Source organism: Chenopodium album, chromosome 18 (genome assembly GCF_948465745.1).
Source record: "Chenopodium album chromosome 18, dcCheAlbu1.1, whole genome shotgun sequence".
Taxonomy (NCBI): Eukaryota; Viridiplantae; Streptophyta; class Magnoliopsida; order Caryophyllales; family Amaranthaceae; genus Chenopodium; species Chenopodium album.
Genome location: NC_137851.1, coordinates 46013916 through 46024863, shown reverse-complemented (window position 1 = coordinate 46024863; position 10948 = coordinate 46013916). Strand labels below are relative to the sequence as shown.

At 38.2% G+C, this 10948-nt stretch overlaps 1 protein-coding gene across 1 annotated transcript; it reads right to left on the bottom strand.

The window, feature by feature from the left end:
- Positions 1 to 6876: 6876 nt before the first annotated feature.
- On the bottom strand, positions 6877 to 7764 carry LOC145592224 (uncharacterized). Its single transcript, XM_081648681.1, has one exon. It carries the CDS (start codon positions 7762 to 7764, stop codon positions 6877 to 6879), a length of 888 nt encoding a protein of 295 aa, XP_081504807.1.
- Positions 7765 to 10948: the final 3184 nt, after the last annotated feature.

The window sequence follows — 10948 nt, the reverse complement described above, 5'->3', positions numbered from 1 at the left end:
GTCAATTAATTTAAATTAATCATGAGATTTTGACAAAATAAAGAGGAGTTGGAATTATGAACACAAATATTCAAAAAAAAAGATTCCAACTTTAACTTGTGAATCCTTGAAAAATTATATCTTCCAATATGAAGATAAATGAAAATTCTATCACAAGATTCAAACTTTATGATTCCAATCAACTTAATACATGATTAAATCAGAAATTCAACCAAAAATTCATGGAATTTAGTAACTCAAAGTTTCAATCACTTAAAATAATTAAAGATTGAATCTTTAGTACTTAGATGCCTCAAAGACCAATTTTTTTACACTTAATGCAATGGATTTGCAATTATGTGAAAATTTTAATCAATACTTCAAGCACTAATTACTACCAAGTAACCATGCTTAAAGAGGTTCAAAAAAGTAGAAACATTAAGGAAAGAACCATATACATAATCACCACAAATATGCCATTAAGATTTAAGGTTAGAAAGACTTATAATTTTTCGTCAAAACGAAAAATCCCTCGAAAAAGGCATTTCTGATCAGATTTTGGCCTAAAACACAGTTCTTAAAGGGTGAAAACATTTACAGAACACCTTTTCCACCCAAAATTCACTAATTTCAGGTGAAAATCTGGGTTCGGGGCCATAATCAGCTTTAAAACGGGATTAAAATTAATAAAACCAAGCTATTAATCTAATTAGCAACATAAAACCAAAAAAATAAAGCCATAAAAACACCTTGAAAATCATGATTATAAAAATAAATAAGCAAGGCTCTGATACCGTTGTTGGGTTTTGATGAGTCCGACTCACCGCGGAAAATAAAACCCGAGCCAAGATCAAACACACAATTAATATAATCAAAAGACATAATTAACAAGAATTAAGGAAAGACATAATTACCTTTGACGCGTGCTTCGCTCGTACCCCGAGCTCTTACTTGAGAAAGCTTAAGTGTCGCAACGGGCAAAAACCTCCTACGGTATCCACCCGCAACACAACCCCGATTAGGTCTATTACTTAGAGGTTAGCTAAGCCCGACCAAACTACTCGAGTAATTATGAGTTTAAAGGTTTTCTCTATGGAGATGCCTTTTCTAACTCTTACTCAAGTGAGTTTTCCCATACCCCAACTTTGGTATTTATAGGGAAACTCATTAATGAAATCCTCTCTCCCATCAATGTGGGAGAGTTCATAAAATCAATATTCTTTCTTTATTTTTAAATCAAAAATAAAATTAAATATCCAACAACTAATTAATCAATAAGTGGCACATTTAGGGGGAAGGGTTAGGTAAGGACCACAAGGAAAGGAGGGAACCAAACTTGTTCCCCAAGCACTCCCCATAACCGGCCACCTATACCAAACAAGGCACCAATGAGGCGCTGCCACGTGGCACCCTAACTCGGGCACTAAAGCAACCCAGGGTGGGCTATTGCCTCGGCCCAGCTAGCTGCTGGCCTTGGCGTGGCAACATGGTGCGCAGCTACTGCTTTCGGCCCAGTAAGCCACACACACAAGTGCGGACTGCTGGCCGAGGCCTGCTGCTGTGCCCCTACCAGTACACGCACCCAGCAGCTGCCCCGTACTCCCCACAAGCACCATGGCACACCATAGCTGCTGCTGCTATGTGCGTGCCTTGCTAGCTTGCTGGCGCGCCATAGCAGCTGCGACTATGAGCGTGCCATGCTAGCCATGGTGCGCTAGCACGTACCAACTAGCCTAGGCTCGGCTTGGTGCGCTTGTTAGCCACCTTGGTTATACCAATTGCCCATAGGCTTTGGTTTGCTCGGGGTATTCTGATGCTAGGGGTAATTTCGGTAAATTGTTGATTAATTAGTGATTTTACCGTCTCGTCTTTTATTATTTCGACTCGACTTCCGACGCTCGGTTTCGACGCTTCTAGCTCGAATTTCCGACGTCTAGATATTAATTACTCGAGCAACTCGTTAATTCCTTCCGAATTAATTCGTCATGTCAGTTCGTTAGTTTCTTGGGTGTGACCCGAAGGGTTCAGTCAAGATTAAGCTGTAATATTAATTACTCATTAATATTACTGATCGGAAGCGGCCTCCGCCTAGGCATTCCGATCACTTGACCTCACTGAATAATTAGCTTTCTAATAATTCCGACCCTCTTCCGGAATAATACACTTGTTCGAAGGACACCATTCCTATCACCCATAACCTTAGTGGCTTAGTGTAAGACCCCTATTGTGGATGGGCGACATGGCGTGCCTAGGCGAAGGCACACTAAAGCTTGTCTAGCTGCTAGGCTATGTACATAGTTCTATATGATCATATGGTGTGGTTGATAAGTAAATAAAGGCATATGTATGGTTGCCTCTATATATTGGATTGGTTAAGCCAAGATCCATTGAATGGACGTTGGGCCCAAGGGTTGGGGCCAACAGCCCATTATTGAGTTTCTGCCATTGGCGTGTTCACTGGTATTTCAAGCCTAGATCCATATAAATCACTTTAGGGGGAGCAATGCCTCTTGTGGCTAGGGGTGGGCCATAGGAGCATCATTGTCTAAGACAATAGTGCATGGTGCTAGTGTAGCATGGGCTACCTAGACCGTGGGCAAAAGGTTGGCTTGATGACTTAGTGGGCTTAGTGACTTGGGCTTGAGCGAAGGCTCATGGAGAGCCTTTGCTTGTGCAAGCATGGCTAGGTTGCAAAGCGACATAACGCTTGGGCAGCGGCACAGTGCTCCGAAGCGACGCGAAGCTTGGGTAGCGATGCGGTGCTTGCGGAGTGACACGACGCTTGGGTAGTGATGCGGTGCTTGTGGAGTGACACGACGCTTGATTGCTAGCATAGTGCTGCATCCAACCTCAAAGAGGAATCCACCAATGATCCGGAAGCAATTCACTAAGGAAGTGGAAAAGATTCTAGATCGAAGTGAATTGAGTCAAAGTAAGAAAATTGCCGAGTTGAGTACTTGGTGCAGTGGAAGAATTTCTCGAGGCGGAGGCCTCGTGGGAACGTGATACTACGTTGTGCCAATACGAGGCTCGTGTCATGTACCTAACAAAAATAACCGAACTAACTCTACTCTGTAGTCGAGCAAGTAAGGGTCGAATTCCAAGAGACTAAGGATTAACTAAGTAAGCAGACTCAAATTAATACTAAGCAAGTAACCAAATCAAAGTTGAGAAATCTATACCAAAACAAATATTAACTAATAAGCAATAAATAATAATAATACGGAATTAATCAAGAACTAAAGACATCAAGATTAAGTATCCCCACTAATACGAATCAATGCAATTGAACAATCCCTTATCCCTCAATTAAACCAATAAATATTCCATAGGACAGATGCTCCCTATGACAATACTAAGAGTTTCTTTCGATCAACCAATAGCTTCCCTAACATGCAATCATACCTATTTTCATGAAATCATACATATTAAAGACATTAAGAACGACATCCTATAAGTCCTAGCAAGAACAATTAGCTATTCTCATGCATAAAGCTTCTTACTTTTAAATTAGGGTTCTAAAATCAATTAATAATCAACTTTCGTTGTAAACCTAATTACATTCAATAATACTATTTCTAGTTAATTATTGATAATAAAACCAACCCTAACAAATAGGAATTATAAATTAATTAAATTAGGAATTGGGAATCAATTAACATATTGATCCATATTAGGGTTCAACCTAACCCTAGATTATAAAACTACTTAAACATGATAATTAAATAAATAGAATAAACAATGAGAGAAAACATAATAACAATAGTAATAAGATAATAAAGGAGAGAAAATACTTGAATTGAATTAATTGAAGCTTGAAAGTAAATCTTCATTGAAGAATAATAAAGTAGAGAAAAATAACGAACGTAAAACTAAAATAACGTGAAAACTTAATAATAAAAATATGAAAAAGCCTGTTTATTTATCTTCCTATTAACCTATTTATATCCTAGTACAAAACTAGGAAATTCTATCTTATTAGGACTCTAAACTCTTAGCTAAAAGAATGACCATAAGAGGGTTGTGGTGGAGAATAATTTGCCACAAGCAGGTTGTGGAGTAGGCTGCCACGCCTTCCATTGCACACAAAACGCATCTTCTAACAATCAAACCACGATCAAAGCTACCATCTATCAAACCGAGCCCTTTTCCTACAAAAACAAAATAAAACATACCAAGGAGAGAAATATCGAAATATTAAGAATATTAGCTCTAAAAGAGTAAGAGAATTGTGAAAACAAAATCAAATATAATCAAATATAAATAGTGTATAATATCGTATTATCAAATTCCCCCATACTTAACCTTTGCTCGTCCTCGAGTAAATAAGACTAAAACTAACCTAGAAAGAAATAAATCCTAATACTCACTATTGTAGGAATCACAATTGCATTTAGCATATGCAACAAGCCCTTTAAACCCCTAGGCTACTCTAGTGGACAAGTATGGTCTCGTGAAGGTTTTCAGAAGGCATACCTATTAAGCCAAATCAAGAACTTCTAAACCAAATTGCTTAACCAAGTAATTAAATTGAAAACCAAAATCATTTTAATCCAAGACTCAATTATGTATCACAAATCAAAGGCATGGAAGAAACGATAAATTGTAGCACCCTTCAATAACCAACCAATCTTACCGCAACCCGCTTGTGGACTATACTGTAATGTCAACGGCTAGAACCGCCCGAGTGGCATTAAACATCCTTATTAAACTAAAAATTGACTTCAAATGTGAACTCCACCTCGTATCCCCTGGGCGTTGCAAGGTGCCTATTTCATTCAACCCTTTCCCGGTTTCAACAGCCTCAATTTCAATTAAATGCTCCAATTCAGATATTTGTCTATATTGTAATTCATCATGACGCTTAGAAGAGGAACTAACAACATTCATAATAAAAACTAAGTCTTTAAAAAAATCATGAACCTCAGATACTTCTCTTGCAGCAGCAATAAGAGCCAGTTATAATTGATGCGCTAAACAATGCACATAATATGCATATGGACAATCATTCATAAACAAAGCTTGTAAGCCATTCCATTCCCCACGCATATTAGTAGCTCCATCATATCCTTGTCCTCTAATATTTTTTTATATCTAATTCATGATTAGATAAAACCCTACAAATTTCTTCTTTAAGTGTTTTGGAGGTCGTATCTTTGACATGTACTAATTCTAAAAAAAAGTTCTCGTAGAATTCCATTCCTATCAACAAATCGTATAAAATTAGCCATTCGTTCCCTTTTAGATATGTCATGAGATTCATCAACAATAATGCAAAACTTTGAATCACCAATCTCTTCACAAATATCTTTTTGTACTTTTTGAGCAAAGATGTGCAAAATTTGTTTCTAAATGGTCGGAGCTGTGTAAATCGCATTTTGTGGGGCATTACCTAGCACAACCTTTTATACCTCCTCATTGTATGAAGCCATAAGTTTTAGCAGCTCTAAAAAGTTTCCCTGATTTTTTGAATCTACTCCCTAATCACGTCCTGTAAAAGCCCATTTTTGAAAGGTAAGCCATCGTACAACTTTTGTTAAAGCAGTTAGCCTTAAATGATTATCAACAATCTGTTTTGGAGTAAGATTTTCAAAAAGTGTGTCAACGTGACCCTTTGGGTTTTTATGATTCTCCCACATTACTATAGAATATCCATGAACTAAATTAGTGTCTTTTCCTATATGAGTCGTAAATGCACAATCTTTACCACCAACTCTCTTCTAGGCTTTAAAGCCATTTACCGTAAAAGCATCTAAACCACCCTTTCCAAATGGTTTCTTTTCAAAGAGGAAGCATGGGAAACAATAAGCAGCATCAGTAGTTGGTGAATAGTCCAACCAATTAAAAGTCTTAAACCATTTTGATTGAAATCTTCTTGGATAATCTGATAGGCTAGAAGTAGGATACTTTGACATTTGAAATTGATAAGGTCCGTATTTTACAAAAGCTGCTATAATATCTTTTTTTTCCCTCTGGAGTTTAATAACTACTAATTGGCTTACGCAAAGCCGGGTCACGCACTAATATAGTACCACCTATATTGATTGTAGGGTTATCTGATTGTTCAACTACAGTTTGATTAGATGACTCTGGAACCACATTATCTACTTCAATAGCACTGGTTGGACCAACAGGGTGCGTGTTATCAACATTTATTTCAGGAGTAGATTTTGCTTTTGTAAAATATGAGTCAATTGTTTTCCTCTTTATCATTCAACCTAATAATAATATCGGAAAAAAACTAATTATCACTAACTACACTCAATAAAAATAAACACATAATTTCACAAATTCACTGCTAATTGCTAAGGTAATTTGTATTGGATTAGTAATAAACTAATAAGCTAGTAAAAGTCTAAAAGAACATAACAAATTGTCAACATATGAAATACAATTAAACAAATTTAAATTAAATATGCAATTTAGGTGACTTAAGAAACAAACATACCTTATAAAATAAAGTAACGGATGATGAATTGAGCTTTTTCACTATTGATGTATGGAATATCACGGAGCAGCACAAATTTTAAGAAAAAATTTATTTTTTTTTTATTGATTTGGAAATATGATGATTACCTGACAAAGTTGCAGTTATAGGTTATTTAGACTTTGTAGCCTTGTAGGTATTAGAATAAAATAGCGGAATTACGAAAGGCGGAAACACATAAATTGAAACCCAAATAATTTATTATCCGTGTTTTGCTATACGGGCTTACTGTGTAAAAAAAATTTAATCATATGGGGGCCACGGCCCAGGCAGGCCCCCCTAGGTCCGTACTTGCTTGGTTTGTCTGTGAGCTAACTTTATCGGGCTGGTGATCCCCTCTGATTGTTCTTCCAACGATGAGTGCGTACCCCGTGAGCGAGGCTGGGAATGTGGTGATAGCTCACCAAGAGCTATCCTATACATTTAGTATATCTAACACCATCACAGTGAACAAAAATTTTTTCATAATCAAAACACATATGCATTGAACCATCGGCCATCTTTTTTAACAGCACTAGTGCACCATATGAAGCCTTTGATAACTTGATGAAACCAGCATCCAACAACCCATCAAGTTGCTTGCGCAATTCGACCAATTCAGATGGCCCCATTCGATACGGTTCCTTTGCAGGTGGCCTCGTACCGGGCTCCAATTCTATTGCATGATCCACCTCGTGCCTTGGTGGAAGCCTCTTGGGCAGATCTCCAGGCATTAAGCCTTCAAATTCCTTCAACAAGCCTGCAACTTCATCTGGCACTTTGACAATCACATCTTTTTTCATTTCAATCAAGGCGGCCAAGAAAGTGGGTTTACCCTGTTTAACACCCTTCTTAACCTGCATGGTTGACAACAAACTATCAGTCAAAGTAACATTTGCAGTAGATAACCTACAAGGGACAAAGCAAGGATATGCTTCAGCGGTTATCATGACACCGCCCAAATATGGCGCAACCATCAATTTTGCTTGTTTGAAGAATTTGTTGCTAAGGACTAACTCATAGTCGTCCATTGTAACAGCTAACAATTCAACCATTCCTTTCCACACACCCATTTTGACATGGACATCCTTGACAATCCCTACAGAATCCGCAGTGGTAGAATTAACCGTCTTGATCATGTGCGAAGAGGGCTGAACTTTCAAGCCTAAGTTCCGAACTAACCCACCTTCTAGAAAATTATGGGTAGCCCTAGTGTCTATCATAGCCCACATCTCAGTTCCATTCACAATGACCCGACAGTACATAAGGCCATCAACTGGCTCCTTTTGTTCACCTTTTATTACACTTAATAACTTCATCGTATTCATTCTTGGTGCAACGTTATCCTCTTCTTACTTTTCCATGGAACCTTCTTCATCACTTAATGCCTGGAAATATGCCCAAGAGGCTTCCACCAAGGTGCGAAGTGGATCATACAATAGAATTGGAGCCCAATACGAGGTCAACTACAAAGGCACCGTGTCGGATAAGGCCATCTAAATTGGCCAAATTGCGCAAGCGACTTGATGGGTTGTTGGATGCTGGTTTCATCAAGCCATTTAAGGCTCCATATGGTGTACCGGTGTTTTTCAAATGAAGGTCGATGGTTCAATGCGTGTGTGTGTTGATTATCATGCTTTGAACAAGGTGACGGTAAAGAATAAGTATCCCATTCCAAGGACAGAAGATTTGTTTGATAGATTGTCAAAGGCTACTTATTTTATCAAACTTGATTTACGTTCTGGTTATTGGCAAGTTAGAACTAAGGAGGGCGATAAGCCTAAAACAACTTGTGTAACTAGATATGGTTTATATAAATTTCTTGTAATGCCGTTTGGGCTAACCAATGCCCCAACAACTTTCTGTAATTTAATGAATAATGTTCATTATGAGTATCTCAATAGTTTTTGTGCCGTCTATTTTGATGACATTGTTGTGAGTTCAAGCAGTCTAGATGAACACGTTTTTTTTTACCAGTAGATGAACATGTTAGCCATCTTAGATTGGTTTTTAAACAGTTAGAAAAGTATGAGTTATATGTGATAAAGGAAAAGTGTGAGTTCGCAAGAACGAAAGTTATGTTCCTTGGTCACAAATTTAGCAAGGGAAGAGTTCGGATGGATAAAAATAAAGTGAAGGCTATTGTCAATTGGGAAAGCCCAAATCTATCCTGAAGTTGCGATCATTTTTGGGCCTATCCAATTATTATCGAAAGTTTATCAAGGGCTATTCTCAAAAAATATTGTCGTTCACTAATCTTTTGAATAAGAGTCAAGCGTGGGCATGGTCAAAGAAGTGTGAAGATGCTTTCAAAAGTTTAAAGTTGGCCATTTCATCCGAAACAGTGCTAAAACTTTCGGAGTTTGACAAGCCATTCGAAGTACACATTGATTCCTCAAGCAGGGCCATTGGTGGGGTCCTGGTGCAAGACGGACATCTTGTGGCTTTCAAGGGTCAAAAGCTCAAAGAGGCGAAGGAGAAATGCTAGCAGGTGTTCATTGCCTTCGTACTTGGCACCATTATCTGTTGGGTACAAAATTTACAGTTTTGACAGAGAATGTGGCCAATATTTTCTTTTAGTCACAAAAGGCATTGTCTACAAAGCATGCTCGATGGATGGAATTCCTTGAAGAATACGAATTTTCTTAGCAGTACAAACTAGGACGACATAACAGTGAGCCAGATGCATTAAGTTGGAAAGCGCAAGAAGTGTTTGCGGCGCTTACTAGTGTACAATCTAACTTAACACAACGCGTTTAGGATGAGTGCAAGAGCAATGCAAAATATATTGAGTTAAGTGAACAGGTGAAAGAAGGTTCTATGCGAAGGTATTGTCTAGAAAACGGGTTGTTGCGCAAAAGGAGGGCGTTTGTACGTTCCATCTAGAAAATTACGTCAAGAATTATTAAGATCGGTTCATGATGTTGTTTGGGCCGGACACCTTGGAAAATAAGGGACACAAGCGTTGTTGGAATGTAGTTATTTCTGTTAGAATGTAGGCAGAAGTGGAGGCATATGTGAAAATCATGTAATGTGTGCCAATTGGACAAGACTGAGTGTCGCAAGGAGGCAGGCTTGTTGCAACCGTTGTCCATTACGGAGAAGCCTTGGGTTTCAGTATCGATGGATTTTATTTCGGGGTTTCCCAACGTGAACAGGCAGAGATCTATCATGGTGGTGGTTGATCGGTTTTCAAAGTATACTGTGTTCATTTTGGCTCTTAATGCGTGTTCTGCCGAGGAGGAAGCGAAGTTATTTCTTGGGTATGTTTTTAAATATTTTGGCTTACTGCAAGATATTATTAGTTATCGGGATATATGGTTTACTGGTCGATTTTGGGTTTCTTTGTTTAATTTGTTGGGATAGGAATTAAAGTTCTCGATGGCCAATCATCGGCAAACGAATGGACAAATAGAGCACATTAATGGTTTGCTTGAGAAGTATCTAAGACATTATGTCACAACCTCTTAAATTATTTGGCTGGAGTTATTAAATCCTGCTTAGTTTTGCTATAACGTACATAAGAGCTCGACAACGGGGATGAGTCCCTTTGAACTTGCCATGGGTTGGCAACCAGTTACGTCGCATGAGGTCATAAAGCAAAGTAAGGATGTGGGCTACCCCGCAGCACATCGCTTTGTTACAAGTCATCAAGAGTTGATAGAAGAGGCAAAAGATAGCCTAGAGAAGGCCTATCATCGCATGAAGAAGTATGCTGAGAAGGGAAAGCGTCCATTAGAGTTTAACGATTGGGACAAAGTGTTGTTGAAATTTACTCCTCGGATTTGGAAGAAAATAAGCACCAAAATGGCGCAAAGGGCTTTGATTCCAAGATAAGATGGTCCATTTGAGGTGTTAAAGAAACTTGGTCACTACAAGAAAAAAATTTATTTGCTGCTATTAATTTGCTGCGTTTTTGTCATATTGCTGCAAATTAATTTGAGTTTTGCATATACACAATATTCATTAGCAGCGGTTTTAGAATATAATCCCTTCTTTTAAAAAAAATATTGATTAGCAGGGGTGTTTCCATTTAACAGCTACAAATCAATAAACTTTCCCTTACCCTAAAATTATTTCCCTTTACTCGCCTAATTTTTGTCGCCCTCCCTCCTTCAACCCTCAAAATTCTCCCCAACTTTCTCTCCTAAATTCTTTCGCTCACTGCAGTTACTACTACAATTCTTATGCGTGCTAGCCTCAAAGGTTACCAGAGAGAATAAAGATGTACCTAACTTTTCATGTAAGCTATTTGAAGCCTTATTGTGAGGATACATAGGGTTTGCATCTAGCCTCAAAGAGGAATCAGCCAACGATCCGAAAGCAATTCACTAAGGAAGTGGAAAATATTCAAGATCGAAGGTTGTTGGATTAAAGTAACAAAAATCGCTGAGTTGAGTACTTGGTGTAGTGGAAGAATTGCCTCGAGGTGGAGGCCTCGTGAGAAAGTGATACTACGTTATGGCATCTCGAGGCTTAGATTGAAGACTATCTGACGAGGGC

Excerpts from the sequence above, each read along its gene's own strand:
- LOC145592224 (XM_081648681.1), bottom strand. The coding sequence starts at position 7,764 with ATGAAGTTATTAAGTGTAATAAAAGGTGAACAAAAGGAGCCAGTTGAT.